Raw genomic sequence first — 24854 nt, 5'->3', positions numbered from 1 at the left:
TCACCGGTCCGCTCCAATTCGTGCGCCCCGCACTTGAGCAGAATCATTACAATAAGTCATTCCCGCGACACCACCCCCGCCACTTGCCGTAGCTCGAGTCGCGAGTCCGAATTGGGCTGCGCAACGCCTTAGTAGTAGTAAAGTGTTTGAATGTCGGTTAAGGTTCCAATTACCCAGTAGCGTGATGAAGTCGAACAATACTTGTGGCGGTACAGCTGGCGAACGCGTAAACGCGACGTGCTCGAGCTCAAAGGCTGCTGCGTGGGGCCTTGCTCGTCTCTCGTTCCCCTTTGGCGTCTCGATCGACTATAATGGGTGTGTTCATTGCTGTCCACCTCATTCAGCGCCGCGTCGAAATCGGTGCAGGACAAGGGACTCACGACGCCATGCAGCGTCCTGCCGCCGTCGCAGGAACATCGATGCTTATGCTGGTCGTCCTAAGGCGCTCAAGGAAGAGATCGTTGCATGGCGTCCACAGTAGTACACGGATGGCGCTCATTTATCGCATCTGCTGCCACTCTGTCGCTTCAGGTCTGATGCCTCTCACTTGCCACTTGGCCGGCCCGCGCCTCGAGCTCGTCGTGTGACGCCACCTGCTGTATTTAATTATTATCACGTTCGATATGATTTGCGGCTGAGAGCATGAGCTTCGTCACCATGTTCAGCCACCCACAAACTTTACTACATAGTCCGCGCTTTCACCCGTCCACTCTGACTGCGACCTGCCTCCCTCCTCCTCGATTCACAACAAAAAACAAAAAGGCGAAACCCTGCATGCATCCAAGCAAGATCTTCCTTCGCCTACTGCATCCTTACCGCATGCATATCGTCCCTCGTTCCTGCCCTAGCAAAGCCGCCTGGGTCGAACTCACCGAGAGCTGACCGATCTTCGGCCGACCTCTTACACTGTCTCTCAGACAACCATCACGTCTTGGCAGCAAGTCGTCTGACTGGCTGTCCTTGGCTTGGACATTCCAGCTTCGAAGGGAAGCGTCAAAGCACTGCCCAGGTGGTCGTAGTACGTGCATATCTGATCTTGACACGAGCTTGCGGGGCTGCTTTGCTTAGCGGATCCGTGTCATACGAGTTGCGGGGACCCCGCACTTGGCTGGTTTTGCAGGTCAAAACGCATATTTAAAGCGCGCATCTTTCTTGCATCACTCCACCATGTCCTTCTCCTCAGCAAGACATCGAGCTCCTTCGCGAGTCAATCAGGCTCATCCTCCCCGCAATCCTCCCGAAGAGTACTCCGACTCCATCGCTCTCACTCCCCTCAACATCTCCGCAACCCGCAATCCTCGGCCCTTGCCACACACGTTGATCATGTCGAACAAATCACAATCTCTCCACGAGAAAGATTCTCTCCCTCAGCTCACCATGAGTGACGAAGCAACACCCGTTTCGCCCACCGGCAGCGCTTACAGGTCCGCTGGCCGCGCAAGTGGATGGAATTGGATGATGGCCTACTCGTGCTTGGTAAGTTCAACAGAGTCGCGAGTGTATGCCTTACGACGAGCTACTCCGACTCACCTCGTCTCCCACCCGCAGGTCGTCGCTCTTTCAGGCTGGATGTTCGGCGTCGAAAACTCCATCATTGGCCCCATTGCATCGATGACCGCTTTCGTTGAAGAGTACCAAGGCGTCAATCCCACGACTGGTGAACTCGTCCTCACCGCTCGCAATCAGTCGATGCTCTTCAGTATTCCCCTAGTCGGCACCGTCTTTGGCGCTTTGTTGGCAGTGCCACTGCAGAAGAGATTCGGCCGCAAGTGGACTCTAGTCGGTGCATACATTTTCTCTCTCCCTGCCGTCTTCCTCCAACTATTTGCGCCCAACCTCGCTGGCTTCATTGGTGGTCGCTTCTACAATGGTCTCGCGTACGGTGCCGCCACCAGTATCGCGCCTGGCTATTTGGCTGAGCTCGTCGTCCCGTCCATCCGTGGTCGAGCAGTGACACTCAACAACTTCTGCACCATTCTCGCCCAAGTCATATCCGTCATCATCTGCTGGGCTAGTGAGCGCGCTTACCGTGGCGAGCACATGTCCTACCGCGCACCACTCGCCGTTCAAGTTTGCTTGCCCGGAGTATTGGCGCTCCTCACCTGCTTCTGCGTCGAGTCACCCGTTGTGCTCATTCAACAGAACCGCAAGGAAGAGGGCAAGGCTGCTTTGCGCAAGATCAGAAGTTACAGTGACGCTGAAGTGCAAGCCGAATTCGAGATCCTGTGCGACGCAGAAGACTATGTCAGAGACATTGCAGCCAACACTTCCTTCTTCGACATCTTCAAGGGCAACAACAAATGGCGTACCATCGTCGCCGGCTCCCTCTTCTCCCTCAATCAGATCTCCGGTATCATCATGTCCACCACTTACGCCACGCTCTTCTTGACTCAACTCGGCGCCGGAGACCCATTCGTGCTCACCGTCGTCTCAGCCGTCTGTCAACTTGCTGGTGCCGCCGCAGGACCCTTCGCTCTCGACTTCTTTGGTCGTCGTTCGCTCATCCTCACAGGCTTTGTCATTCTCATCATGATCGACTTTACCGCTGGTGGTCTTGCGTTCTTCCAAGACAATGCATCGTCGCTCAAGACCATCGCAGCTTTGTCCTTCATCTTCAACTTCGTCTGGACAGGATCCTTCTACCCATGCAGTCTGCTCATGCCCGCCGAAATTCCCACGCAGCGTCTTCGTGGCCCCACGCTCGCGTACGCCATCGGATGGGGACAGCTCACCGCCGTCATCACCACGCTGGCAGTGCCCGAGATCACTGCTGCCGATGGTCACAACCTGGGAGCCAAGGCGTACATCATGTTCGGTGGCTTCATGGTCGCCATTCTCGTCTTTGGTATCTTCTGCTTGCCCGAGACCAAGGGAAGGACACCCAACGAGATCGACGAGATGGCCGACACTCTCGGCATGGCTCGCGCTTGGCAATGGAAGAATTACGAGTGCAAGACTCGCGCAGTCCAAGGTGCTACGCTCGCAGCCATGGAAGAGGAGAGGAGGGAAACTGGACAAGCAGCAAAGGATTCTTCTGCATAGACTTGCCACCCCCGGCTGGCTTCTTTGCTTTTAGGAAACCAAAGGTGTGACTCTGTGTACTGTCCTGCTTCCGTCTTTCTCATGCGCTTTCCTCTTTCACGACCACACACGTGCGCCTCGTTTCCGGCACTCTGCGCTCGCACTGTACCTGCTTTCCCCCCCCTCGCTCGTGCTCCACAACAAAGACCGCGTGGTCCGCTTTCATGTCAGTCACCTTGTAATCTCATTATAGCGAGCCTATACAAATCAATCAAGATCGATGATACATACTATACACCAGCTCGTGCGCTGTGTCAAAGAAGATTTCACGCCCCAGCAGGACTTTCAAGGCGGCGCAGGCTTGCCGGGCGTGAGGTACGAGGTCGCAGAGGCTGTCGGTCCACTTTTCAGAGGGCAGGTGAGACGCACATGTCCGTCGATCGCGACAGGCTCAGCGGTCAAGAGTGGCAATGAAGGGAATTTGCCGACGTGCCGTCTTGCGGCGGTTTTTGCAAGGTGCCACGCGTCGTCGCTGCAGTAGTAGTGGTAGTCACGAGTCGCGACCAGTCGCAACTCTGTGACCATGCAACAGTGAGTGGTCGATGATTGTTTTGCCACTCTGGACTGCTGCGTGCGAGTCTCGTTGCGACTCTTTTCATCATCCATATGCGACCCGCGCCGCTTAGTTAGCGCTGATACGCTCAGCACCATGGCATGGAACTGCGAAGCGCGACCACCAAAGCTTGCACGCAGGCTTGAGCAAGGCGTCCTGGTGGACATTCGATTCACGATTGTTCGGTCAATTCGTGTTATGCATAAATCTGTTATCATACGTGAGATCACGAATCCAAAAGGTGAAGCAGGCTTTGTAGCGTGGTTTTGAGTCACGTGAATTTTTGAATGGATAGCCTCAATCACGAATTTGAATGAGCCAGCCATGCATGTCCTCCGACAAGTATTATATATTCTCACGCCCCTCCCAAATCAGGCTGCCTGCATATATGCTGCAAAGCGAAGCGCAGCGTGCGAGCTCCTTGCAGCATCCGTGCTGCTTGCTCTTCTTCTTCTTCTTCTGCTGGGCTGGGAAACGAAGCGCAATCGGCCGCTTGAAGCGTACAGTATATTCGAGTGAGCGACGAGCTTACCCGCGATCACATCCGCTTGCTCGAACTTATATCTGCAGAAGTACTTGTGCGATAGCCAGCCTTACCGCGACATGAAGGTGATGCGACCTTGTGACGATGTGCCAGCCATGCATGGAGTGCCAGCCGGCCGCAGTGAAGAACTGATGGATCGATATGTGCTGCAAGGCGGCAACTGCACAGCACCCATACAAACCGTCTATACAACCCGCGGCCAGCTTGCAGGTACTGTAGCAGTCAGCAGCCGCCCTGCTGCTGTGGCTGAATGGGATCAGTGTTCGCGCGTCGATCGTGTCCCTTATTGACGCGTCCACCTCGATTCACGCGTCAGTCTTAGCTCCGATCTGAATCACAGCAAGGCGCACATATTCTTAATTTTGGATACATGAGTCCCGACTTTTCGTGACTGACCGCCGCGCGGTCATCAGCATGATCGGATGCTCAGCAGCAATGAAGCGTCTGCTGCTGCATCAATCACGAATCAAGCAGCAATTGGTGATCGCGGACTCAAACTGCTCGTGCGTAGCGATATACATGCTGATGATTGACGCCATTAATTCACATTCGCGAGAAGCCTGTTTGCTGGCGTCACATCAAAAGTCTCACATACCCCCACGTCGCACGCTCTGAGCCCTCAAAACACTCGCATTCGCTGTTTCAACAATCGTGAACATGTGAGCACGGTCGCTGCTGCAATGCCGTCAGGTAGGCAGGCGTTGTGCATGCGTATGATGGGTACCGATATCATGGTATAGCACGGTATGGTGTGCGTGCATGCTCTCGTGCGGACACGGCCGAATAGGCTTGCTCGCACTCGGTTGCACTCGGAACCCTGGTTGATCATGGACTGCCGCACAGCGATTCCTCGATCGTAATCCCGAGTGCTAAGCTGGGAAAAGGGAGAGTTGGCGGTGGTTTCTGGACTGCTGCAGATCAGTCTTGTCTTCGCAGCTCTTCTTAAGAAGATGGCGCTATGAAGGTGAAGCGTGGCAGCCACAGCAAGTAGTGACTGTGATGTAGCGTTTCGCGAACCGACCGGACGCATGGATCCTGGGTCCGATTGACCCGACACCCGATCAGCGGTCATACCTTGCACTCGTGCCTCACGAATCACGACGATGGCGTGTTGGGTGGGAAATGCTTGCGCTTGGTCTACTCGCACTCGCGACTGTATTTGCATCATTTCGCCGCTTATTGCTCAAACTTACGACGACGACGACGACGACGACGACGACGACGACGACGACGACGACGACGACGACGACGACGACGACGCTCTTGTCTATATATGTGTGCGCTTCGAGCAAGCCTGCACTCAACTCACGACTGACTGCTCTGACTCTGCTCTGACTTGACGTGATGGATGAGACTCACGACTGGTGACTCACACTCACACTCACACTCACACTCACACTCACCACGGTTGCATGCACGGTCCGCTGCATACATATGCCATGCACGCTATGCTTAATCTGCAGATGCCGCGCCACCGCAAGTCGTGAATTCGACAACACTGTGGCCATTGTCCGCACTCGATCGAGCTAGCTGCGCTGCGCTGCGCTGCGCGATTCTAGTCGAGTTCGAAATCTCAGTTGCTGTGAATGAATCACAATCACGCCTGCATGGGAATTCGCGAATGCTTGACTGCTGCTGTGCAAATGCACATCTCGTGGCCAAGCGGGCAAGGAGCCATGCAAGCATCACGAATCTAAACCGTCTGCTCAGCCACTGCTGACTTGATCTCATCCATCCTACGCGGCGATCAACAAATCATCTGAATTAAGGAATCTTCATCACACTTCATTCAGATTATCATCTCCCCCCCGCTTGCTTTCATATCAGCTGCCATTCACGACTCTTTTCCTCCAGCCACGCAAAGCAGAATATCCTCGCTGCCCATTGCAGTTGATCGTGGCGCTTCGTGAAACGCTATAACACGTGTCCACTCATCCCACGCGTGAACAATCCGGCATTTCGCCGCCAGGGGTACGCGTCAAACTCGACACTCACGACCCCATCTGCGACACAACACGGCAGGCCTTGCAATCATGTCGTCTTCCAGAAGGCGCAGCTCGAGACACCAAGGGTCAGCAGCAACTCCCTCATCATTGCAGGATGACGACTTCGCCTCCTCTTCATCGCGACCATCTGGTCCATTGCCAGATCCATCCACGATCTCCCCCGCATCTTCGCCGGGTGCCAAGCATCCAGGGCATCGCGCATCGGTGTCCATAGATGAGTGGGCAGACGAGGATGCGATGAGATCGTCCGGCTCCACTTCATTCAAACCTTCTGGCTCAACTTCTGGTCCGTTTGCTGCGTCCGAAGCTGCAGAAGCTGTGGCCGAAGGCGTTGCGGAGTCGGCGACCTCGGCGCTCGGCGGATGGCACTACGCTCCGCTACTCATCGCTCTCATTCCACCAGCAGGAGCGCTTCTGGGCGGCAAAGCGGACGCCTGGTCGGATGCGGTCCTGCTCATCTTGTCTGCCTTTTGGCTGTATCAGTTCTTGCGCGTTCCACACGACATTTACCATGCGGCCAGGACGAGACGCATACTAGCTGCCGACTCTCACGAAGACTCTTCCGACTTGTCTGTGCAGCAGCTGGAGGCCATTGCTGAACTCAAGCGCACCGAAGCCATTAGCCTTCTCGCTTGCGTGGCCAGCCCTGTGGCTGGGGCTTGGGTGCTCCAGTGGCTCATGGAGAATTTGACAGAGGGTAATCGCTATTTGTGAGTCTCGTCAGAGCTTCCATGTGGCTGTGCGAAATCCGCTTATTCGCATCAATACCCTTCCAGCAACAAATTCAACATCCGTCTCTTCATGCTGGCCGCGGGCATCAAGCCTTGGACAGTGAGCATGAAACCGTTTGTTCTGGCATCCGATGTTGAGCTTTCGCTGATTTCGCCTTGCTCGGCTGCAGCACGCGTTCTCGTTGCTTCGACAGCGTGTGTTGCATCTACACGAAGTGGTCCACTATCCGTCTTCCCGAGTCCAGGCTCTCAACAACCGCGTCGCATCCCTGGAGACGGACATTGCTGCTCTTCGACGCTTGGTGGCGCTCAAGACCGACGTGTCCACTCTGCGAGAAGGCATCGATGTGCCTTTGACTCAGCTCAGTCGGTCCATGCGACGCTACGAGAAGAAGGGAGAGCATTTGCGCTTGTCTGCAGAAGATAAGTTTGGCCTGCTTGAAGGACGTTTGGAGGACCTGTTGCGCGAGGTTGCGATCAACGCAGAGCTCATCGAGGAAGAGCGAAGAGAGCGTGAACGCGCAAGCTTGCTTCCGGCTTCCATATTCCAGGCGCTCAAATTTGCGTTGGGACAGCGAAACGAGTCTCAACGTCACTACCTCTACGACGCCCCTCGCAGCCTCCCGTCGACGGCTTCACTAGGCTTGGCTGCTCCTGATGGCACCACCTCGACGTCGGCCTACAACAAGACCATCGGGCCCGCTCCAAATGTGAATGTAGCGGCATCTTACACTACATCGGCAGCAGATCCCCGTCTGTACGCTGGGAGCGCGCATCCGATGGCTTCGCCGCCTTTGTCGCCCTCGCATGTACCTGGTCAGCTGCACAGCGCAGTGGCCCAACAAGCGGACAAACCCGACGAGAAGTGGTATTCTTCAGGCCCTGGATACCTCCTCACGCTTCCTGTCACTCTACCACTGAGCGCATCCAACGCAGCCATCAAGTTTGCCAACGAGAAGGTAAGAGGCGCAGTCAGCGATGCGTCTCAAAGCGCCTTGGACGCTGCCGGTGCGAACAGCCAAGGACAGAATGCACCTGCCCAGCAGTATCAGTCTCAACAGCAACAGCAGCCTCAAGGACCGCACAGGAATGGATCGACGAGGGGCGGCAAGATGCACAGCACGGCTCATCACCGCCGAATCGAAGCTTTTGGTAAAGCCTAGTTCCCCCTCTGGCCGCACCTTCAAGCGTGATCACTTTCTCAAACGACTCGCCCAGACTCTTTCGAAGTGCTCATAAACCCGCCAGCGCGAGAGCACCTTGTAGCCCTTCTCTAAAGCCTGCGCTAAAACGATGCTGGCTTCGCCTCACCCATCCCTCAGACCTGTATTCCTCCTTGCTTCGCCTCACCCACCCCTCAGACCTGTATTTTCTCTTGGCAACGCCGCTCTTCTCGGTCCAACCCTTGCACATTTGGCCACACGCACGATCGCTTCTCCATCCTTCATCCCTTTAGGTCATCTTGAACTCGTCATACAAAGTTTCATGGACAGATACCCCACTCCACTCCCCCTCCCACCTTGGCACTTTTTACAAATTCCATCACACTTGCGAATGCACCCTGTTTCCTTTGGGGGGGGGGGGGGGGGGTTGAAGGGTTGGCTAAGCGCCCACTATCTGGCAGAGCAGGCTGCGGGACTCGGTCACAGCAGTGCTCATTCGCCCCAGATGGCAGGTGTCGACGGGTAGCAGAGCGGTCGCGCATAAGCTACGGGTGGTATTGCATTTGATCCTGCTTGACATGAGTGTAAAAGAGGGGAGAAACTGGAGTTCAAGTGTTTGCTTGACTCGTGGCTACAGCGTCTGATCTCGACGGAGCAAGTGCGAAGTGTACGAAGCTTCGAAAAAGGTTTGCAAGAGTGCGTTGCATGTCTGTACAGGTTGGGAAAGGGAAATGGAAAGTCGAGCGTCCTCGACAGGTGAATGGGGAAAAGGGGAAACGGTTTGGCGATGACGAGGCAGACCCGGCGGACGAAGTACGAAAGTCGGAGGTGATTACAGATGGAGAGCGCAACAGTGACTCGAGAGCAGAGTGGGGCCCGGAGAAAAAAAAAAGCGGGGGTTGGGAAACAGCGTGACTGAGAGTTGGCTGGGACGAAATAGAGGTGATGATGGTGATGTAAAGGAAAGTGCGAAAGACTGATCCAGATGACGAGCGATAAGAGCGAGGCCGCAGTGCCTGAAGGGCTCATCGACGCTCGGTGCAATACGATCCGAAAAGGAGAAAGCAGACGGTGACAGAGCTTGGTAGATGATCAATCGTCGTCGTCGAAAGTCTCCTTGAACTTGGATCCAGCAACGCCTATACTTGGAGTTCTTTTGAGAGGCGAGGAAGGCAAATTACCCACTTCTATGCTGTGACTCTTTGTCGGAACAGCCAAATGTGTTGCAGAAGTGCTCGTCTTGGATGGCACGACTATCGTGGCGGTATTTTTCGTGGACGATTCGGGTGTCCGCATGGATGAAGAGCGTCTGATATTCGCATCCGTAGCCGTGGTCGACAGACCTAGGTCTTGCCGGGCAGCTGCCGCAGCAGCAGCTTTCTGATCCCGCCACTGTTGAGCCTTGGACGTGTACGTCCAAGGACCAGAGCCGACCTCGGAGGAAGATGTCGCTTTGGGCTGCTCTTTCTCGCCCGCCTCTACAGCTGGCAATGCAACAGTGATGGATTGCGGAGATCCAATCGCGTACCTCTGACCAGCGGTGCTTGCTGACTTGTCTGACAAGGCCAGCGATGTCCTGCCCTGACGTTGCTGCTCAGCGTCTCGCGTGGTGGGCGCAGCAAAGGTATGTGCAGCCTCTGTGTCGATAACAAAAGCTGCGGCAGACGTCCCTGCTTGCGCTTCTGGGGCCCGGGGTCCGTTCATCATTTCGAACTCTGGCGACGGTGTTTCTTGGCGCTGCATGATTTCTACATTTGGTGTACGTGGATCTCTGGGAGACTTTGGCTGCTTCAGACGAATGACAGCACTCAGCCTACGGCCGATACCACCACCTTTGTTGGATCCGTCGCGCTGTATTTTGGTAGAGCCTTGCCGGTTGAGGTGATTGGCGGACTCAGCAGGTGCAATGTGGCCGTGCGAAGTGACGGGAGTGTACGCATTGTTGCTGTGCTGGCTGATAGCGCTCCAGGGAGCCTGGCTCCCATGACCAGAACTACTCGCAGCTGGGCTCTTAAAAGGGTCAACAGCAAACGCGGCGCTTGGCGAGATGTCTGTACTAGTAGTGCTTTGACTGGCACCGCGTTGCGAGTGACCGTACCTGCTTGCGTGAGCCACAGAACCAGAAGACGTCGAGGATTCGTTCGAGGGCGCTTCGCCCGAGGCAAGAACTGATGCTGCCGTTCCAGATCGGGATAGACCCAAAGCTGAGGTGGACGTCGCTTCGCTTGCGCCAGATTCGCCAATCACGCTCAGCTCTTTGACGTCTCGCGATCCACCTCTGCCTCGCGTAGCATGCCCTCCTGGACGCGCGAACGACGGTGACACTATTCGCACTCTAGGAGAGCTACTGCCTGCTTCGTCTCCAGCGCCAACACTGTTGGTGCCCGCTTCCAGATCCTGAGGCTCGTCAGTCAGCTCGATACGCTCAGAGCCGGGACGGAAAGGCGCTTGTTGATGATTGGCTCCGTGACGTGCGATGTGTGCACGCGCAGGAGTCGTCAAGGGTCTTCCAGAGGTTGACTTTTGCGAGTATCGCGAGTGCTTGGACCTTTGAGAGGCACTGAGCACGCCTCTTGAGATGAGAATTTCGTCGATATCGTAGGCGTGCTCCAGCACCTTGGACCCCTGGTCGTCCAAAGCATCTCTAGACGCGCCTTTCTCCTTAGCGGAGGCGGCGTTCGACTCGAAAGATTTGGCGTTGGCGCCATGGTTCACGCTGCTGTGATGTTGCAGACTGCTACCACCCCTAAGACTCGTCATCCTACTAACCCTGCTGATGACGCTGTTCCCTCTGCTAAGCGCTTTGTCCTTTGCCTTTTCGTCTTCTGCGATGACGAGGTTGACATTGCGAAGCACGCTCATCCGATTTCGATTCCTCCTTCTCCTCTTGCTCACACGCCAAATCACAAGCACGACGATGGCAAAGATGAAGACAATGAGGATGAGAAAGAGCAACCACTTCCATGGCCATGAACTTCCACCGCCACCATTGTTGCTTCCTGGTGGCGCAAACGTCCCGGCTTGACGACGGCTCAGGTGGGTAGCCATCCCGCTACCTCGGCCACGACCGCCTTGCGATCGTCCGACCTTTGTGCTACGGGAGAGCGTGTGGCGCAGGCAAGGCGATTGATGAGTTGGACGCTGATGCGAGACTGGTGGACAAGTGCCGAGGGAGACACGAACGCAAAGGCGAGGTTGAGCTAGCGAATCAAGAACTAACGGTAAGAGAGGACGAGGCAGCGCAAGCCAATATGATGCCAAAATGAGCCGGGCTAGTGCGGGTCTCGAGTGTCGATTCACTGGGTATGAGGGGAGCCGACTGGAAGCTTGGTGAGTGTGCTATAGTGAATGCGGTGCGCGCAGAGGATCCGGACCAAAGTGGAGATGTGTGAATGCGGCACGCTTGCACGGCGGATGGCGAAGGATGTAGAAGGAAAAGGTGTAAGCCCAAGAACTGCGTGCTGGAAAGGATGACACCACAATTGGCTGGAGGGTCTATGCGTGCAGCGAGGAAGGAGCATTGGTGATGGAGGTGCACGCAGCATCCAAACGCAACCGTACGATGTTTCGCAACCGCACCTTTAGGCGTGAGTGCAAGCAGCAGCAGCGCAGGGCGGCGGGAAGCCAAGACTCACACTGGCAAGACTCACACTGGGCAAAGTTTCACTTTTGCCTGATGTGCAGATAGATGATGCTCGATTCAGCTGCTGCAGCCGCGGTGGCGATCCTCGTAGTCGCGGGTATAGTAGCGGTGCATGCAGCACTCAATGATTCAAATTTCAAGAAGTGCAGCGGCCGGGCAGCAGCAGCAGCAGCTGCAGCGGCGGAACGGGGTGGGTGTGAGCGAGGCACTATACTCACACTCACGGCGTCTCAATAAGCCTGTGCGGATCGGAGCTTTAAAGCTGCTGCTGCTGGGTGCAAAAGGACCTAAGCGGAGGGCCGTGTGCGTTAGCACCCAGGGCCGGGATCTTGGCCTTGATCACACCCATGCAGACCTACGTTGTATAGCTGCTGGTCCTATGCATGCTGTCGCTTTCTGTTTCAAGCGAGCAGGTCTGGGTCTGGAACTTAATGAAAGCTAAGACCTTTCGTTGCTCTGCAGCGGTGACACTGGCCAGCTAGCATGCACTGGAGCGTGCAGCGGGGGGGGGGGGGGGGGGGGGGGGGGGTTCGAGCGCTTGAAGAGGAGTCGCCGGCATGCAGTCGGGAGATTTCTTGCAGTCACGATTGTCTTGTACTCCCGCAACAGTTGTGAGTCACGAGTCGTGATCGAGTCTGAATTCTAATTCGTGGTTGTGGGGGGTGCAGGCGCGGTCGAGACAACTGACACTCGCAGACAGTCCAGAGTGTGCACCGCGTTCGAGGCCTTTTAACCTTCCTCGCTGATATGCTCGAGCCTACACTCCCACTGCGAGATTGTTGTCGCAAGCATGATCACACATCACATTTGGTGTGTGCCTGAGTTGCCCACAAAGCTCTTCATGGGCAGCAATAACGCATGGCGCGCCCTTGCTTTTCCGCTTATTTGCACGCGAGTGAGTCTGTCGCAGCTATATAGCACTTTGTCAAGGTCATCATCGCACTCGTGACTTTAAGTTCCTCGGCAGTCAAGCTTAACATATCACATATGAGTCGGCAGCAACAACACAAGGCGGCGTCTTTTTCGCTCTCTCCAACTCGCATCTTTCTTTGACGTGACTCGGACTTTCAGAACTGTCTGCGTGCATCGGGCGGCAGGCCAGCCGAAACGGCAGCAATCATATACAACAGCGTTGCAGCGCGTATACGCATGGTATATGTATATCTAAATATATGTACCCATTTGATTGGTCACCCCACGAATACCATTTACGCAGCGCGGCGACTTTTTGATGCTCGCGCAATTTACAAGCACCGCGTGCACGCATACACGCACGCCCGCATCCTGCCTGCTTCTACATAACATTCATGCGATTCGTGCGTGTGATGTTGAACACGCAGATATAATCGGCCGTGCATAGGAGCGCCGCGGTCATAATGGCATCCCATTAAGCTGCATGCTGGCAGGATGGACGCGTTTGCACCGCTTCATCTCGTCCGCAGAAATCCTGGCATCAGCTACACTCACGACTCGATCAAGACTATGTACTGCCTCGCTCCCCATGAGCCCCAAAGTTCCAACTCCTGTCGCGCTCAAGCCTCTGTCCGAGGTTGAATTGGATAGTCATCGACCAGCACTCAAGTTGATCTATGAGGGAGATGCTTTCGGAGCGCGCGCGCGCTAAGATCCCTCGTATGACACGCAGCGCATAGTCGCGGAAATCCATCCTTATTCGAGGTGCTCTTCATACATTCCTTGACATTTTGTGTGAGGATTGACTTTGACTAACCAGCCTCTCAACCCACGGTTCTCCGAATCTAGGACGAAGATGCAATCATTGTGGCCTTGACTCCTGACAATTTGCTTGCACGCATCACGTCATGCTCCGGTCAACAACGGAGCCTCCAGCCCCACATCGGACCCAAAATTGGAACTCTTCCGCTGGCTGAGTCAGGTATCTCGATATCTCGTCTTGCTCTGTTTCGGAGCAGCACGGGGCTCAAGAAGGGATCCGAACCCTCTCAAAGGGCAGCCTTCTAGAGCAGGAGAGCCTCATCGAGGCCGTACCTGGACGGACGCAAGGGACTCGACAAGGCGCGATCCTGCCCTCTCCGAGACGTGGTGTGGGGCTGGAGTACGGCGGCGGCTCCTGTCACGTGTGCTCTGACTTTCGGCTTCGTTGGCGAGTTCCACAAGTTTCATCAGTGTGAGTGAATATTCACGATTCAGTGATTGGAGAGTCGCGGGTCTTGATCTTGATGAGATGTCCGCGTCGGCCCCGAGCTCTTCCGCGTGAGGAATGGCCCCACATCTTGAAGATCCACCGTATGAGCGGTGCCGTTCGAATCCGCTCACTCATACGTTAACAGTCAAAGTCAGAATTGAATGATGACTCGCGAAAGGGACCTCATGAGACGTGCGGTCAGGTTTCATGCGTAGACACCTAGTGCGCGGCGAAGGCGGCTTTGTGGGCCATGCGTACCCGCTCATGCTGTAGGTGTACTTCAATAAGTTGCACGAGGAGTGATTTGAAATCCTTGACGCGTGTTGGGTTGGTGATCAGCACGCGAAATCTAATCAGCGGCGAGCTCGTGCAGCGCCGCGCCGCGCCGCGCCGCGCGGCCGAGAAGCCTTTCGCGTCCCAAAAGGTGCGGCGCTTGATCCGAAATGTGTCACAATTTGTAGATTGTCTGCGCTTCGCGACAGCACCGCCCCCTGGCCTCGAAGGACATCATCCATCCCTCATGCGAACGTCGGAATAGGCCAGCTTCAATCACCAATTTGTAACTACGCTCGGTCGACAGCACCTTGCATAGGCCGATGCTCTAGCCTCCCGGATTGCACGTTCGATCTCCTACTCGTGACTGACTCGTCAAGGCATTTCGACTGGTCTGTGCCCACTCAAACTTTTGATGGCGACATGTCCACAAACGGACCTCCTCCAGAGGCACCCGCCTCTTCCCGACCAAGTGGGGTCACCTCCGTTCCAAACGCGGATACCAGCGTGAGCACTGCCAGGCCGAATGGGGCTACGCAAACACCTAAAAGCGCCAATCAGCAGTCCATCAGGCCAGCGACCCCCACAAATGGAACACAGGACTCTGCTGCGACATCCAACATAAGACCTCCGCCAGCGCGACCCTCAACTTCTTCGCAGCCTGTCAGACCAGTCTCTGCTGTGCAGCCCATCCGCCAAGGACCCTCGCTGGCTCACGCGGGTCCTCGCCCGCCGTTGCACAACACCGCACCGCGACATAGCACCGTAGGGAGCGCATCGCCTTCTCGTCCAAGACCTCAACCTCCTCGACCAGCCTCACTCAGTGGTCCACCTGCCTCGTCTGCCTCCATCGTGACGGATACAACACCCAAGACAGCACCGAGAACCATCTCGCAAGCCAGTCAAGCACCGCCAGCTCGTCCTCCTCCCGCATCTGCGAATACTGCGACAGCTCGGCCACCCTCTGCGGGCACTCACACGCCGGGCGTACTGCCAAAGGAAGCGATGCGCCCCGAAACGCCTTCCAAGTCGTCGTTATCTGCCTCAGCGACTGGTCTAACATCTGTACCTGGCCCTTCCAGTCCAGCAAGCTCCGACTCCCCAGCTCCTCCTTCCCGTTCAGCCGGGCACAGTCGAAAGCCAGAGACGTACGCAGATCGCGTTGCCAGCGCGGTGGGGGCCAAGAAGGATCGCAAACGCAAGGTGAGTCAACGTTAGCCCAAAAGGCTCCGCGATGATGTGCAGCGACAACGCTGATTTTGTCCTCCCGGACCTTTATGGACCAGCGCGTCCATTACTCTTGCGCTGAGTGTCATAGACGCAAACACAAGGTGAGCTGAGATCACTTGCGCTGGTTGAAATAAGTCTTGCTGCTCCCTGCTGATCCGCGGCTCACACCTTGACAGTGCGATCGGAACATCCCTTGTCAGGCCTGCATTGACAGAGGGCTGGCAGACACGTGTCGCCCTTTCGAGGAAGGTGACCAGCATGGCGACATGCGCGACCGAGTAGCTCGGCTGGAAGACTTGGTAGAGGGCTTGGCAAAGGCACAGACGGGGCTGGCGAAGGAACTGAGCGAATTCCGAGCGAATGGGACCAAGCCCACCGCGAGCATCGTCAATGCGATAGCGCAGCAGGACGGGCCGCCTCCCGCCAAGATACCCAAAGTGGAAAAGGAGCCTCCCGTGGATCTCGTCTCCGATGATGAGCAACAAGATCCTTTGGCAGCTGGGGCGAATGGCAAAGCGGCACGCCGTGTGCGCCTGCGCCCCCCAGCTTCCTCTCGCGGCTTAGAGCGGGAGGAACTGCAATCTCGGTCAGGAGGTGGCGGAGGGGGTGCTGACGGCAGCAGTGTGAATGGATCAGCATACACTGGTGGTCTCGCAGCAAGCAACGGGGCTGCCCCCTCGAGCTCCAATGATGAGGAAACGGTAGGTGTAAATGCTCTGGAAGGCGGCCTGACCCGCGAAGGAGACAGCTTCTATGGTGCGCTAGCACTGCCCAGCGTCAGCAGGGGTGTCATCGAGACTAGCATTCGCGGCGAGCGTCTAGAGCTGGCAGCCAACGTACCCTTGCGCTCGGCCAGCGTCAAAGTCAGGAGGCTCATCCAAGAAGGTGGCGCCCATCCGGACATTGTCAATGAGCTGATGCAGAATCTGCCTCCGAGGCATGAGAGCGATCAGATGCTGGGCTGGTACTTCAGGGATATCAACAACACTCGCCTACCTCTGCACGAACAAACGTTCAGGCAGAGCTACGAGGAGCTCATGGAGTGGCAGTGGGGAAGCCTAAGAGAAGAGGAAGGGGACGATGGAGCGAGACATTTGCCTTTCCTGTCCTTCCTGTACGTCATCCTGGCTATCGCAAAACGAAATCAGCCAGAGGAGCGAGGCAGTGATGCAGATGCCCGACATGGCGCTTTAAAAGTGAGCAGCTCGGCACTGGCTTAGGAAGCGCCCTAGACAGGCACTGACTTGCGCATACCTCGCAGCTCTTTCACACCGCCCGCAGAACTATGGCAGTGGCTTCGGCAGTACGTGCGGATCACATCGACGTTCTGCTGGCCGCCCTCTTTGGATGCCGATTTCTTATCTGCCTGCGCATGAGTGCCGAGAGTTGGAGTCTGCTCGGGAGCGCCATCCGAGCTGCGCAAGCGTGAGTGCGGCGAGACTCCATTTCCGAGCTGCTGAGTCTCGCTCATGTGTGCTTTCTGCGTCGCAGCATCGGCTTGCATCGAGATGGCACAAAACTTGGTCTTGATGCCGTGACCACGGAGCGCAGGCGTCGCCTATGGGCGCTCATCTACTACCTCGACAAGACAACATCCATGCTTCTGGGTCGACCTCAAGGCATCAATGATCAAAATTGCGACACTCTTGCGCCATCCGACGTGGACATTGACACGCTACCCCGATACGGACCTGCGCCGACACCGGAAGCGTTCCCTCCACCGCCAGGCATTACGCCACCTAGTCGCCCACCCGGTGTCTACGCTTTCGTCGCGATCCGTCATGAGCTCGCAAAACTGACCGGTCGCGTAGTAGAGCATTTTCAGAACCTGTCCCGGTGAGTGTGACCTTCCGCCCCTCGATGTCGACAGAGCGATTAGGAGCTTACCAAACGCTCCTTCATCACAGGCCTCGCAACTATGCAGACGTGACTGCTATCGACAGCGATCTGCAGCGCTTTGTTGATGCCCTGCCCCCAGCATACCGCTGCGAGCCGCAGGGAGGCACCGATCGAAGCTTTGATGAATTGTGCCCTTGGCTTCCATTGCATCGCTACTTGATCAATGTAGAGCAGCTCTACATCAGAATCACTTTGCATCGTCCCTACCTCTTGCGCAGCGACAAATATGCCCGGTCCCGATCGGTAGCCTTCGCCTCGGCAAAGGCCGATCGCGACATCCGCAAAGAGTACAAACGAGACGTCAAATGGCCTAGAAATCGCGCACGCGGCGCACACATGGGTGGACTTTATCGGCTGTTCAACGCTGCATTGGTCGCGGGCATACAGCTGCTTTTGGAGCCGAACTCTCCAGACGCGCCCGAGTTGCACGCAGCGTTGGACGATTTCCTTGCTCTCAAAAGCAATGAGCCTGCAGATACCAGCCAGTGTACGAAACGAGAAGTCGCGATCATTCAGCTCTTCCAGGCGAAGAGCCGGGATCCCAGCTTCTGCGCTGCGACTGCCACAGGTGCCGGAAGGAGCGTGCCCAACCCTCTAGCGGGTCCGAGCAGACCGATCTCAGTTTCGCTTTCCCGCTCGACCTCCAATACGGTCGGCGCAGCTGCGACTACGCTTGGCGGTGCTGGTCCTGGTCTGATCATACCGGTGGGAGGGCAGCTCACAAAGGGTCCCCCACCGCTCGCACCGTTGGCAGAATGGCCGTCTGGTCAGTCGCCGCTGCAAAGGCACGGTAGGATCGCTGGAACGGGCCAAAGCGCTGCCAGTCCTGCGCCGAGTGCTGGCACTCCGATCACACCTGGCGGCACTCGACTCAGCGTCGCTGAGGCTCCTGGTGCAAGCAGCTTGAACAGCTTTGGACCCAGCTCGGCGGGCGGTCTTAGCGACGTGCTGGCGCAAGAGCTATTTGATCAGCTTGGCGCTGGTGTGCTGGACTCTTTTGGGCTGGATCACTCGCCTTTCTCCTGGGACGACGGAGCCAGCAATCGGAGCGCGAGTGGCAGCGTTCCATCGGGTTCGAACGGGCCCGCTCAAAGCGCTGCCAATGCGACCTCGAGCAACACTTCCAACGCATACTCTGTGACGCCTTTGCCAGGCACTTCTGCAGCAAACGTCTTTGATTTTTGGGGCACCTCTGGCACCCCATCTGCGTCGGGCATCGGCTATGGTGGGATCACGAGCTCCACAGCTGGAGCCATCGGTTCGCCCCAGATCGGCAACTCCTTTAGCGACCCCAGCGCACCTTCGTTCGCACCCGCTGGACCTTTTGGCAATCCCAGCATTGACGGAAGCGGCTTGGTGCCGTGGGGAGGCCTCATCGAAGCTATCGTTTCGGGACAGAATACGGATATGCACCAGACTTCTAGGAATGACGGCGCGCAGTAGACGCATCGGTGACGAACAGCCATGTATTACATACGTTTGGACCAGTGCAAGGAGAATTGGAATAGTAGCAGTGCTTCTAGATGAAGGAGATGCGCGCTCGAGGCACATTTTTAGGCGATGTACAGATCCGCAGCCCAGAAGCCAGAGCAAAGAATACGTCATCAGCTGCCTAGTCTCTCCACGACTCTGCCGGCGTCAAGTCTGATCAGCGAAGAGATGCTCTGAGGCCATTCGCTCTCGTAATGCGAAACGGCGATGATTGCCGCGCTTCTCCTCTGTAGCGCATCCCTCTCTCGCTCTTCTGCAGTCTTGCCAATGGCGAACGCATCTCGCGTCGCTTGGCCAGCATCGACCTGGTAGAGTGCGGAATGTGGAGCTGAAGAGTCCAAAAAAGCTCTGCATCGTTCGACTTGATGACTATTCTGATGCTGAAACGGTTCGTCGAGGATGAGAAGGGGAGGATTGCTGATGGCTGCGCGAAGAAGGAGCACGATGGATTGGGATCCCAAGGAGAGGGAAGAGAAGGATTGCTCGGAGAGCTTTTTGGCTGCGTCCAAGGCGTCTGAGCTTCTAGGATCGAACGGCAGCATTGCTGCCGTCGGTGCTGCGCATTCGTTGGCAGAACGATTCGTAAAGGGTGCGCTTTGCGTTTGATCGGTCTGCGAGCCGATGACATCGTGAAACAAAGCAAGCATGCTCCACACCCTTTCCCTCTGCTCTTCATTCAATGCTCTTCTGCTAAATACGCCCTCGAACCCGCTACCCACAGCCTGCCCCACCGTCAACCCGCCCCTCTCCGAATCTTTTCTGGGAAATGCGTTGAAGAGCTCGGGAGAGACGTGGCCGATGCGACGAGCGAGCAGGAGGGTGGCGTTGGAAGGAGCGGAACGTGGAGCTCCAAAGAGCGAAATACGATCGGATGGGATGGAAAAGGATTGAGGGTGATCGCCCAAGATGAGACTCAGAAGCGTCGACTTTCCAGATCCGTTGCTGTTGATGAGGCCGTGCCGAAGAGGTACGGGTGGTCATGAATGCCTGAATGACCCTACCTCGCAGTATCGGCGTGCTCATCTGAAGACTCACTCGCCCACCAGCACCATCCTCGTACCCGGATGCACCTCAAAAGTGATCTCCTGTAGGGAGATGACATGATCGTCAAAGCACAAAGCAAGGAATCGTCGTGGAGGATTCTGAACGTCGTGAGCGCTGCTCGAGCGTACCTCGACACGCCATCGCAGCGACTCACATCCAAAGCCATCTTGCCCGCATACTTGACGCCCACATTTGTAAACTTGACCAGCGGTGCGGATGACTGGCCCAGACTTGGCTCGTTCCGCTTGGATGTTGCGAGCTGTTTGACCAGCCCATAGCTTCCCTGAGCATGCGCATCGCTGTCAGCTTGTCTCCGCATCACATCCAGCATCTCCTCCCTCTCTCCCGCTCGGACTCGACCATCTTGTGCGATGAAGGCCACGTGAGTGATGAAATCTGGCACTTCATCTTGCGCCCGAAGAAAGAGGAGGATCCTGGGATCTCTGGCCGCATGCCTTTCTTGCAGAATTTCGCTGAGCAGCGAGCGGGTAGATGCGTCGAGACCATTGTATGGTTGAGAGAGCACCAAGAGAGCGCCTGGACCTGCTTGTGAGCTGTTCGAAGCGCTGCCAGGGACGGAGGAGCAGCGCACCAGCGCATCCATCAATCTTGCTCTTCTCATTTGTCCATTGGAGAGCCTGATGAGTGGTGTGTGAAGCAGCGCTGTGGATTGTTCGTGCTTGCGCACTCCGGCCAGATCGCTAGCAGGAGGAGGTCTGTCCAACCTGAGCATCGTAGCGGTGCGCATGATCTTCTCGTGCGCTTTCCACGCTGCACTTCTCTGCTTCTCCTTGCCGAGCGCCACTGCCTCTTTGTCGGCTTCAGTGGGTGCGATGAGGAGGTCGTCGGCAACGCAGGATAGTCGAGCTACTTGACCCACGCTGAAGCCTAGCGATCGCATAGCTGCTTCGTACAGCGTCACCGCATCCTCGTCATTCCTCACAGCAGCATATCTCGCCGAGTAGTCGACAAAAGCACCCGCATTGGATGCACGCGCGCCAAAGGAGAGGTGCAGGATGTGATGGGAGGGCGGGAAATCGGGCTGCAAGAAGGGATGCAAGGCGTGAGTGGTGGTGTTGGAGGAAGCAAAGAGAGAAAGAGGTTTGCGTCTGCCTAGTATAACATCTCGAAGCGCTTCTCGCACAGCCTCCCCTCGACCCTCTCCGCCAACGATGGCCCAACATTGCGGCGCATCCCCAATACAAAGATCGATGGTGTCGCTCTGCGAAGCACCGTTGGGTGCGATACGTTGGTGTTTGGGCGGCAGGATTTGGGCTGATCGGAGATGTAGGAGGGGCGCGCCGGATGCGTCGGGGCTGCTGCTGCTGCTGCTCCTAAGTGTGCGGTGGATGGTGGATGTGCATGCTAGCAGAGGAGGATCGAGATTGAAAAGGCGAAGGCGAAGGCGAAGGCGAAGGCTGGGATGGCCAAGCGACATCAAGCGCCCAGACTGATCCTTCAAGCTAAAGCCCAGCATAGTGCGTCCGATTAAGCGCGCGAGTTGCGCAGCTGGCTTGATGGATGCATCGAAAGCAGTGCGCTCTGTGTCTGTCAGCGTGCGCCCGGATCAGGGGGGTGGTGAGGATCTCGATCGAGTGAGGAGCCCTATAGCTTGCGCGCTCGACCGCTGATGCTCCTCCTCCTCCTCCTCCTCCTCCTCCTCTTCTTCTCTCCTTCTCCCCGCTCATTCGCGCACACATGCAACGGTTTGCCCGTGCAGCAGGTCCCGTGCTGCTCGTCGCGCGCTGCTCTTCCCAATTGTAATTGTGAATGCCGCCCCGCGGGCGCGGTTTTGCCGTGCGTTGGACATAGCACAGCAGCCAATGAGCAGCGCACTTATACCGTACGGCACATATGGACAAGTAAGCCTGCCCGACCAGCGTGCACATCTTCTGCTGGAGCAAGCCTGCCCGCTTGCACCTTTACTACGCTCTCTTGTCGATCAAGGCAAGTGTGCGTATACCCATGCCACGATGATGTTCATATCACTTTCCTCAAGAGTCACGAGCTGCAGGCGAAGCGCAAGCTACGCGCACCGTCGTGAGTCTCTCTGCGGTGTACCACACGACGCTACTACACCCTGTGATGATGCTGCTGCCTGCGCCAGCAGTCAGGTATCGCGGGCGCGCGTGTGACTCGCGATCGTTCTCACATCCACGGAGATCCGCGAATCCCGCTCCGATCTTTCTCCATCACCGCGACTCATCAAGCTTGTTCAGCACGGCAGGCTCAATCACGATCACGATCGACTTGTTGATGTCCGTCGAGCTGCAAAGGGAATGGATGTGAACAACCTTCACCATTCCGCATCAACACTCGTGATTTGTATTCAGCAGAGCCTTGCAGCTCACAAGTCAAGCAAACGCCAAGCCAAGACCTAGCAGTCTCGACACTCGCCACCGCATTCATTCGCCCTGATCTCTTTCTTTGCAGCCATCAAAGCAAGATGGCGACGTTGAATGCGGGAAAGCGCATGGCAGGTCTGATCGGTCTGGGTGAGTTGGGGCTTGAATGGAGCAAGACAAGCTCTCTGCCATCCACTTGCTCGCTCATTGCCTCCTACCACGCTCGCCAGATGAGGAGACTGTCAACGCTCAGATCTTACCTCTGCTCGACTCCTTCAAGGATGCTCGCGCTCTGTCCAATCATCTCGAGGTAGGGCGCGGCAGAGGCTCTATCAACGCTTCCGCTGCTCTCCTTTGCTGACCACCTGTGCACCTCTTCTGCGCTGCGCCACACAGGGCCTCCTGGGCTTCTCTCCGGCAGCGACTGCCTTTACGCGAGAGTACGTTCAAGCTCGATTCCCGCCTCTACGGGCCTCCACGAGCGGCTCGGCGGGCAACGGGAACACTTTCGCAGAAGCGTCAAAGCCTGTGGTCGTCAAGGACGAGACGGCACCGCGAAGGTCCAAGAAGGAACCCAAACCTCGTTTCCCACCACCCGTTTCTGCGCCACGAGCTGTGGCTAGCGATGGATTTGCTACGCAGGGTCAGGCTTACATCAAAGGAGAAGCTGAGCAGCAGAGCTTCTTGCAACCTAGAGCAGCTGCAGGGTCGCGCATGAGCAAAGGGTCATCGAGCGGCTCCAACCTTTTTCATACCGGCCCCAACACATCACCCGCCACCCACCCACGCCCCTTGCCGCCTTCTGCACCAGCCATGGAGGCCGCATCGAGCGGCAGCGCGATAGGACGCCAAGAGAGCCAGACGGCTGCTGATGATGGTCTGCCTGAATTGACCCCCACGGCGGACATGATTGCGCTCGACGAGGCAATCGCAACACTGACTTTGGTTGGGGAGATGGGTGGAGCATCCACCAAACAGAAGAAGAGGCGCACCGAGAGACCTTGTTTCTGTCACGGTGAGTGCACGGCAAGAATTGCGCACATGTGGACGAGAAGCTCAATGCCTCCATCTTTTCAACTTTGGCAGCTCGAGTACATCCAGTTCATCCGCATGTGCCGCAATGCACAGCTTGCGGCTTGATCATCTGCAGCGCCATGACCTCTCTGGTCTTCGCAGCCAGCTCCACCTGTCCCTCTTGCGCCTCTCCACTCCTCTCTGATGCGAGACGAGCAGCGCTCGTGTCCAAACTTTCGGCCTCTCGCGATCTTCTTGCGGACGCGCAGCGAGCTCGTCAAGCCCGAGTGCGCGAAGAGCGTAGAAAGGCGAGAGAGGATCAGAGAGCTGCTAGACCTCCCGAGGAACTGTTTCCGGAACTGGGGGGATCAGGCCTGATGAAGAGCAGGCCTAGACCGGTGGATGTAGCGATGGGAAGAGCCGTGGTGCCGGATGCAGAGAGAAAGGCGAAAGTTTTGACGCTCAATTCGAAGACACACAAATTGAAAGCTGCAAAGCCGAAGAAGAAGACGAAGGGCGTTTCGGATATCAAGCAGAGCCCTAGCATCTCGCAAGGCATAGCGGCATCGAACTCCGGCCAAGCGAATGTTTCCGTTGATCGCGCTGCGCCTGCAGCCCAGCAGCTTCGAGAAGAGCCCGAGGAGTCGTCGGAAGAGGAAGATGAGGAAGAGTACGATCCTCTTGGATTGGGACTGGTCCCCGATCCTGACGACGACGGCTTCTCGATGCACGGTCTTGCCGGTCCGCCGGTCCGCATCGTGCCGAACGGATCGGCTAGCGAATCGCCGAGCTGGTGGGGTCTTGCACCTCGCTTGGATGGCGAACCGTGCGCTTTGGGGTATGTGCCTCTGCACGACAGACCCGTCTGGGGAGCAAAGAAGGCAGCGGAGGAGGAAGAGGTGGCTGCGATGGAGAGGTCAAAGGAAGAAGAGGATAAGAGAAAAGCCCCGCCTGGAAGCGAGGCAGTTCAGAAGGGAAGAGGTAGACAGAAGAGGAAAGAGAAACCGAAGCTGGGAAAGGACGTGGGCGCTCTGCCATCGGTCTGATGCGGCAAACTCTTTGGGAGGCATTACGAAAGATGAAAAGTCGTTTGGATGCTGCGTTGGAGCAATGTGGATTTTTGGTGCAAGGAACAATGCAGCATTCACGAATGCTCGAAGCGTGGAGATGAGCAGTATGGCTCTCGAGTGGATGGATCGATCCGGGGCGCTGCGAAGAGGTGGAAATCGGACCGCTTCGTGCTCGTCCGAAGCTTCGTTTGGTCTCAACGAGGGCTGTGGAACAGGTCATCCCTAACGCAGCTCATGATGAGCGTAGCGCAAGCGACGAGTCCGATGATCAGAATGGCGCTCTGCCAAATGGCGTAGGTGGAGATGAGCGGTAGGATGAGACCGTCGGGTGTGCGCTCGTGCTCTAGACGATGTTTGAGGTGAAGGGCTCGAGAGTGAAGATGATCCTCCTGCTTGAGTACCGAAAAGTGTCTCCTTTCGAAAGCGGCCAGCCACAAAGACATGGACACTTCGGCTCTAGAGGCGCAGTGCAGTGCAGTGCAGTGTTTCGTGTCAAGGATGGTGAGAATAGAGGAAATGATGTCGCGCAAGGTCAGCGTGTGGCCATCTAGATTTGTATCGAGATGAGGAGCGAAGCAGAGCCGCGAGGGAAAAGTTTCGGGG

The 24854-nt window shown here is 56.5% G+C and overlaps 8 protein-coding genes across 8 annotated transcripts; 5 read left to right on the top strand and 3 right to left on the bottom strand.

The window, feature by feature from the left end:
• Nucleotides 1-1167: 1167 nt before the first annotated feature.
• IE81DRAFT_331208 (hypothetical protein) lies at nt 1168-3042 on the top strand (the record flags this gene model as incomplete). The annotated part of the gene is made up of 2 exons (XM_025515229.1): nt 1168-1476; nt 1549-3042. 2 exons carry the CDS (start codon nt 1168-1170, stop codon nt 3040-3042), a joined length of 1803 nt encoding a protein of 600 aa, XP_025368159.1.
• Nucleotides 3043-5894: 2852 nt separating this feature from the next.
• Nucleotides 5895-8477, top strand: IE81DRAFT_315793 (hypothetical protein). The gene is made up of 3 exons (XM_025512541.1): nt 5895-6894; nt 6961-7015; nt 7086-8477. The coding sequence occupies exons 1-3, from the start codon at nt 6212-6214 to the stop codon at nt 8076-8078; spliced, it is 1731 nt and encodes a 576-aa protein (XP_025368158.1). The 5' UTR covers nt 5895-6211; the 3' UTR covers nt 8079-8477.
• A 469-nt stretch (nt 8478-8946) lies between these two features.
• Nucleotides 8947-11359, bottom strand: IE81DRAFT_196609 (hypothetical protein). The gene has a single exon (XM_025510841.1). The coding sequence runs from the start codon at nt 11124-11126 to the stop codon at nt 9171-9173; it is 1956 nt and encodes a 651-aa protein (XP_025368157.1). The 5' UTR covers nt 11127-11359; the 3' UTR covers nt 8947-9170.
• Nucleotides 11360-14380: 3021 nt separating this feature from the next.
• IE81DRAFT_196552 (hypothetical protein) lies at nt 14381-18937 on the top strand. The gene is made up of 6 exons (XM_025510840.1): nt 14381-15361; nt 15445-15489; nt 15565-16584; nt 16650-16813; nt 16880-17224; nt 17296-18937. Exons 1-6 carry the CDS (start codon nt 14582-14584, stop codon nt 18728-18730), a joined length of 3789 nt encoding a protein of 1262 aa, XP_025368156.1. The 5' UTR covers nt 14381-14581; the 3' UTR covers nt 18731-18937.
• IE81DRAFT_367807 (P-loop containing nucleoside triphosphate hydrolase protein) lies at nt 18741-21409 on the bottom strand. The gene is made up of 3 exons (XM_025517106.1): nt 19977-21409; nt 19814-19863; nt 18741-19720 (listed from the first exon to the last, which is right to left on the bottom strand). The coding sequence occupies exons 1-3, from the start codon at nt 21297-21299 to the stop codon at nt 18892-18894; spliced, it is 2202 nt and encodes a 733-aa protein (XP_025368155.1). The 5' UTR covers nt 21300-21409; the 3' UTR covers nt 18741-18891.
• Nucleotides 21410-22292: 883 nt separating this feature from the next.
• On the top strand, nt 22293-22574 carry IE81DRAFT_324991 (hypothetical protein). The gene has a single exon (XM_025514388.1). It carries the CDS (start codon nt 22334-22336, stop codon nt 22526-22528), a length of 195 nt encoding a protein of 64 aa, XP_025368154.1. The 5' UTR covers nt 22293-22333; the 3' UTR covers nt 22529-22574.
• A 286-nt stretch (nt 22575-22860) lies between these two features.
• IE81DRAFT_196539 (hypothetical protein) lies at nt 22861-24336 on the top strand. The gene is made up of 2 exons (XM_025510839.1): nt 22861-23132; nt 23263-24336. Exon 2 carries the CDS (start codon nt 23322-23324, stop codon nt 24225-24227), a length of 906 nt encoding a protein of 301 aa, XP_025368153.1. The 5' UTR covers nt 22861-23132; nt 23263-23321; the 3' UTR covers nt 24228-24336.
• Nucleotides 24337-24782, bottom strand: IE81DRAFT_196503 (hypothetical protein). Its single transcript, XM_025510838.1, has one exon. The coding sequence runs from the start codon at nt 24692-24694 to the stop codon at nt 24446-24448; it is 249 nt and encodes an 82-aa protein (XP_025368152.1). The 5' UTR covers nt 24695-24782; the 3' UTR covers nt 24337-24445.
• Between the last annotated feature and the right edge of the window lie 72 nt (nt 24783-24854).

Source organism: Ceraceosorus guamensis (genome assembly GCF_003144195.1).
Source record: "Ceraceosorus guamensis strain MCA 4658 unplaced genomic scaffold IE81scaffold_51, whole genome shotgun sequence".
NCBI lineage: Eukaryota > Fungi > Basidiomycota > Exobasidiomycetes > Ceraceosorales > Ceraceosoraceae > Ceraceosorus > Ceraceosorus guamensis.
The sequence above is the reverse complement of the archived record's forward strand: the minus strand, read 5'-3'. Positions and strand labels throughout refer to the sequence as shown.

Bases quoted from the DNA above. Each gene is read 5' to 3' on its own strand.
- IE81DRAFT_196609 (XM_025510841.1), bottom strand. From the start codon at position 11,126: ATGGCTACCCACCTGAGCCGTCGTCAAGCCGGGACGTTTGCGCCACCA.
- IE81DRAFT_324991 (XM_025514388.1), top strand. From the start codon at position 22,334: ATGGAGCAAGACAAGCTCTCTGCCATCCACTTGCTCGCTCATTGCCTC.
- IE81DRAFT_196503 (XM_025510838.1), bottom strand. From the start codon at position 24,694: ATGTCTTTGTGGCTGGCCGCTTTCGAAAGGAGACACTTTTCGGTACTC.
- IE81DRAFT_367807 (XM_025517106.1), bottom strand. From the start codon at position 21,299: ATGCTGGGCTTTAGCTTGAAGGATCAGTCTGGGCGCTTGATGTCGCTT. The intron at 19,864-19,976 runs GTGAGTCGCTGC...ATCTCCCTACAG, and splicing joins CGGGCAAGATGGCTTTGGAT to GAGATCACTTTTGAGGTGCA. The intron at 19,721-19,813 runs GTGAGTCTTCAG...CCTCATCAACAG, and splicing joins AGGATGGTGCTGGTGGGCGA to CAACGGATCTGGAAAGTCGA.
- IE81DRAFT_196539 (XM_025510839.1), top strand. From the start codon at position 23,322: ATGACCTCTCTGGTCTTCGCAGCCAGCTCCACCTGTCCCTCTTGCGCC.
- IE81DRAFT_315793 (XM_025512541.1), top strand. From the start codon at position 6,212: ATGTCGTCTTCCAGAAGGCGCAGCTCGAGACACCAAGGGTCAGCAGCA. The intron at 6,895-6,960 runs GTGAGTCTCGTC...ATACCCTTCCAG, and splicing joins ACAGAGGGTAATCGCTATTT to CAACAAATTCAACATCCGTC. The intron at 7,016-7,085 runs GTGAGCATGAAA...GCTCGGCTGCAG, and splicing joins CGGGCATCAAGCCTTGGACA to CACGCGTTCTCGTTGCTTCG.
- IE81DRAFT_196552 (XM_025510840.1), top strand. From the start codon at position 14,582: ATGTCCACAAACGGACCTCCTCCAGAGGCACCCGCCTCTTCCCGACCA. The intron at 16,814-16,879 runs GTGAGTGCGGCG...TCTGCGTCGCAG, and splicing joins GCCATCCGAGCTGCGCAAGC to CATCGGCTTGCATCGAGATG. The intron at 17,225-17,295 runs GTGAGTGTGACC...CCTTCATCACAG, and splicing joins CATTTTCAGAACCTGTCCCG to GCCTCGCAACTATGCAGACG.